Source organism: Bufo bufo, chromosome 3 (genome assembly GCF_905171765.1).
Source record: "Bufo bufo chromosome 3, aBufBuf1.1, whole genome shotgun sequence".
NCBI lineage: Eukaryota > Metazoa > Chordata > Amphibia > Anura > Bufonidae > Bufo > Bufo bufo.
The window spans coordinates 690,664,770-690,669,581 of NC_053391.1; the positions used below are offsets into that span (position 1 = coordinate 690,664,770).

The following is a 4,812-nucleotide window of genomic DNA, read 5'->3' on the forward strand; positions in this document are numbered from 1 at the left end:
AGGCCCAAGTCGTTTATGTTCAGTTTCTCCACAAACGACTTAAATTATGTTGCATTCCTTTTCCATAGAATCAAAATATCGTCTATGTACCACAACCACAGTTGAATACATGTTGCCCATTCCTCAAACTGTTCGCCAAAGGCCACCTCTTTCTCCCACCAGCCCAGGTAGAGGTCAGCGAAAGTCGGGGCACAGGGACTGGCCATAGCTACTCCCCTGAGCTGGCGGAAGATCTTCTCATTAAACATAAATATATTATGCTTCAGGATGAAGTCCAAAAGGGAAACAATAAACTGATTATATGGTTCTCAATGTACCCCTCTTTCCCTCAGGAAGTACTGTGTGGTCATGATGCCCTTATCATGTGGAATAGACTATACAGCGCCTCCACATCCAGGCTGGCGAGCATGGTGTCCTCATCACAGGTAATACCATTAAGTCTGCTCAGAACATCCATAGTATCTCTAGTGAATGAGGGAAACGTGACCACAAATGGTCGTAAAATCCTATCTATGTACACACTGATGTTCTGGGTCAAGCTCACCACCCCGGAAACAATGGGTCTACCCTTGAGAGGGTTCACTTCCTTGTGAATCTTGGGGAGGCTATAAAAACATGCCATCACGGGGTAACAGGGAAGCAGAAAATCCATCTCTGGTTTATTAATGAGGCAATTCATTTTGGCTTCAGCAATAAGAGTCAACAAGTGTTGACGAAAAATGTGTAGAGGGTTTTTAGGTAAAATTTGGTAACATTTGTTGTCACTCAGAATATTGTTGCACATAGTGATGTATTGTGTCTTGTCCATAATAGCAATATTGCCGCCCTTGTCTGAGGGTTTAATTCTGATAGAATCATCTTGTCTGAGAGGAGCCCCTCAAACTCTTCCCCTTGGATGTTAGAATGTCGAGGGACCTTATTCTATAGGTGGCATAATTCCTCTGTCACTACTTCTACGAAGATGTCCAGAGGCGACTTGTCACCTAGAGGGGGGGTTTTGGTAAATGCAACCGTAAATTAGTATACGGTCCCTCGCCAGGATTCTTCTGCCCATAGGTCTGCCAAGATACGAACGTCTGGCAAGTCATCAAGGTCAATCCCTAGCTCTAATATTGTACTAATATTTTTAATATATATATTTTCCTAATTTCAACCGAGAGGGCCCTTCGGTATATAGATGTATATTAAGTGTGCATACATGCTTTGAATACATAGGTGGATTGCCATATACATGATTATATATGATGACATATTGTTCAGACCATCATATATAACAGCTAATTATCAATATTACAAACCTATGAATTGTTATGATTTTAAGATTTAGTTTTTACATTCGTCTATGTTTTTGTAATTCATTTTGGAATAAACAATATTTAGTTATATATTTGCAGATGTGTTGTCCACCCAAAATTGCCAGCAAGCAAGGTATCAACTATTTATAGACAAGATTTTTCTTTTTTTTTAATCCAGTTTTGGGCAACCAGGCAGTTTGAGCACCTACATATCCATGGGCCAGTGGATGGTGAGCCACTGAATGTAGGGTGGATTTCTCAGTATCCATAAAACTCAGCATAATGGTGCATAGAGAATCCAGATAGCCTCATAAACTTCTAGATAAATAGACTCATTTTGCAGAGGCCATGTTTAAAGAAAACAAACTAGGGCTGGTGGTGGTGCCGGCCTGTACATAAAACATTTTTTTTGCAATTTAAAATAACCAAACCACAGAAGGGCCAAATAGTAGTGCAATGTCTGATTCATGAACAGAGCAGGTTCCCTCCATGTCCCCCCACTTACCTGAGGGGCCATGATGTTTTTTCCTCCTACCTTGGCCATTCAGTGGTGATTTGTCCAGTACGGGGAGGACACAGAGACAACTTTTAGCTTTGCAGTTGAACACAGATATTTCTACTGATATGTCTTTATATGCTGTTATTTTTATTATGGCCTGAAATCTTAAATGTTAAGGAAATTGTTTTTTTGTTCACCTTTCTTCCTTTCCTCATCTTCCACTTTTTATAGATCAAATCTTCACAATATCCCCCAGCAAATATTTCTAAATCACGTGTTTGAGCTTATATTTTCTTCGGAACCAAAAATTTTGGAAGCAAGTACAGATGCAAATAATTGACCTTTATTGCTTCATCATTGGCTCTGATTATAACTTATGACAGATATAGGTCTAGATTGCATATGTGTTTTAGTCCATTTCAGCCATTGTAAGTCCTGAACAATCCTCATCCTCAGGGCACGTGTCCGAAATCCATAGATCAAGGGGTTGAACAATGGGGGAATGATAAGAGAAGTGACAGAGAGAAGAATGTGGATAGTAATTGGGAGCTTAACACTGCCCAGCCGGTACCTGATGAAAACAAATAAGAAGCCAATCAAAAAGATAGAAAAGTTGAGTAGATGGGTGACCAGAGTGTGGACAGCTTTATGGCGGGATTCTCCAGAGAGTTTCAAGCAGACAAAAAATATATGCAGATTGGAGAAAATAGTGACAAAGATGGTAACGCACAAGTAGATGATGACCCCAGAAGCGGAGTAGAATTGACTGATGGAAGAGTCCACACAGGAGAGGACAATCATAGACATATTGTCACAAAATATATTGTTTATTCTGTTTCCACACAGAGGAAGCTTCCATGTGAGGAGCACGGCTGTGAGTACAAGAATGAAGGCCACTACAAATGATCCAATGATGAGGTTGATGACCTTCTCATTAGTTATCCTTGTGCCATAGTGTAGAGGGTGACAAACAGCCAAATATCGGTCAAACGCCATAAGGGTGAAAGTGCTCATTTCATAGAGGGCAAAGAAAGCCACACACAGAGATTGAATAGCACAGTTACCATGAGTGATGGACGTGGACGAGGTGATAAGGTCAACTATCAGCTTTGGGAAAAATAATGAGCTGCCAAAAATTCCATTGAGGACCAGATTACATATAAGGATGTACATGGGTTCATGTAACCTTGTATCTGTGAATACGACAAAGACAATAACAATACTTAAGAGCAGAATGAATGAATATAGGACAATAGACAGGACACAGTACAGATATTTAAGTCCTTCCATCTCCATGAGTCCCAGGAGGACTAGATTTTTGCTGATGTTGAAGTCATTTTCCATGTTGCCTTTTTATAAACCACAGATGATTAATCATAGGATTCTGAACAAAAAAAAAAAGACACAAGGTCAATCATAAAAGTTATTGAATATATGGTAAGAAAATATGGTATAAGAGTCATTACTCAAGGATTACCAAGGAAAGATGTGGATCATAGTTTTAGTCAAAAGAAACCTTAAAATGAAAACAAAGCCTTAGGGTGAGCAATTATCTTTTTTAAAGATATATTACGAGAAGATGTAACAATAGAGCAGACAATTTTGCTTAGAAGACATACAGGAGAAAGAAAGAAACCATTGACCAATAAAGAGATAGATGAAGACAACCACAAAAATAATGAACGTCATTAAGCAGCCTAAAGGCCTTAGGAGAAGAAAGTAAGGTCTAGACAGACCATATTCCTGTGGTCAAAGCTGACTTCAACTGAAACTATTGACATACTATATGATGAAAAGAAGTAATTAAATCGATAAGACAATTCTGCTGAGAAGATCTTGAGGGAAAAGAATTTAGACAACCATAAAACTCTTGAAGAGGCCATTTTATAGGCAAAAGGAGAAAACAAGAAGTTCTGGACATACAGATTTGATGGAAAATGAGAAAACCAATAATCAACAAAGAGATCTAGACAACCACAAAAATAGGAACAGGTTATTAAGTAGTCTGAAGACCCAAGAAGAAGACAGAAAGGTCTACAGAAACAATATTCCTCAGGTTAAAACTATCTTAATCCTTGACCTGGTGTAGCCAAATATTAAACGGAAATTATAAATGATTAGAATAAATATTAATCTTTATTATGGACTTATTATGAGAAGACTCAACTTAAATGGAATCTATCAACTCTGACCACCCCCATAAAGTAAAGTAATAGATGAATAATGCACAGGACGCTGAGTTCAAATCAGTAATTCTCAGAAGAGGTGAAGAAAAACTGAGACAGACAATGACCAAGAACTAGATGGAGAAGACAACCAAGTCATGAAATGTCATTGAGGAGCCTGAAGAACCAAAGAGAAGACAAAAGGTCTAGACAAATATTCATGTTGTAAAAACGAACTTAATCATTGACTTAGTCATGCCCAAGCCTTAAACTAAAACTATAAATCATTAGAATGAACATTAAAGGATTTATTCTATCCCGGGGTCTTTCGAGCACCTGCCCACATTGCTGGACCTGTGGAGGGAAGCATACCCCTCATGGCTGGGTTCAGACTCTTTCGCTCCCATGCAACTACTGGTCCTCTCTGGTTTCCCATGTCAACATCCAGTTTGACACAGGTCAAATGGCTCTGCAGTCAATGACTGGCCACAGTGGTGGCGAATCCCCCATATGTCATGTGAGCCAGTGACATAACGCATGGAAGACACATCACTGCTGCGGCCAGACATTGGCTGCAGTGGCCACATCAACAGTGTTGATCCAGTAAGCAGGTAAGCATGCTTCGCTCCACAGTTATGCCCCATGGGGGTGCATAACCAAAAGAAGCTCTACGGTTAACAGCCTTTTTAAGTCAATGATCTTTATTAGGAATAAATTATAAGACGACAACTTAATGGAGAAGTAAATTCTCCTGAAAAAGGTGGATGGGAAAGGCTATATGAACATCAATGAGATGAATGAGATGAATGGAGGCAACCATAATGAGATGAATGGAGGCAACCATAATACTCAT

General features: G+C 39.2%; 1 protein-coding gene across 1 annotated transcript; it reads right to left on the reverse strand.

The window, feature by feature from the left end:
• Positions 1-2,148: 2,148 nt before the first annotated feature.
• On the reverse strand, positions 2,149-3,147 carry LOC120994077 (olfactory receptor 4C6-like). Its single transcript, XM_040422536.1, has one exon. It carries the CDS (start codon positions 3,136-3,138, stop codon positions 2,149-2,151), a length of 990 nt encoding a protein of 329 aa, XP_040278470.1. The 5' UTR covers positions 3,139-3,147.
• Between the last annotated feature and the right edge of the window lie 1,665 nt (positions 3,148-4,812).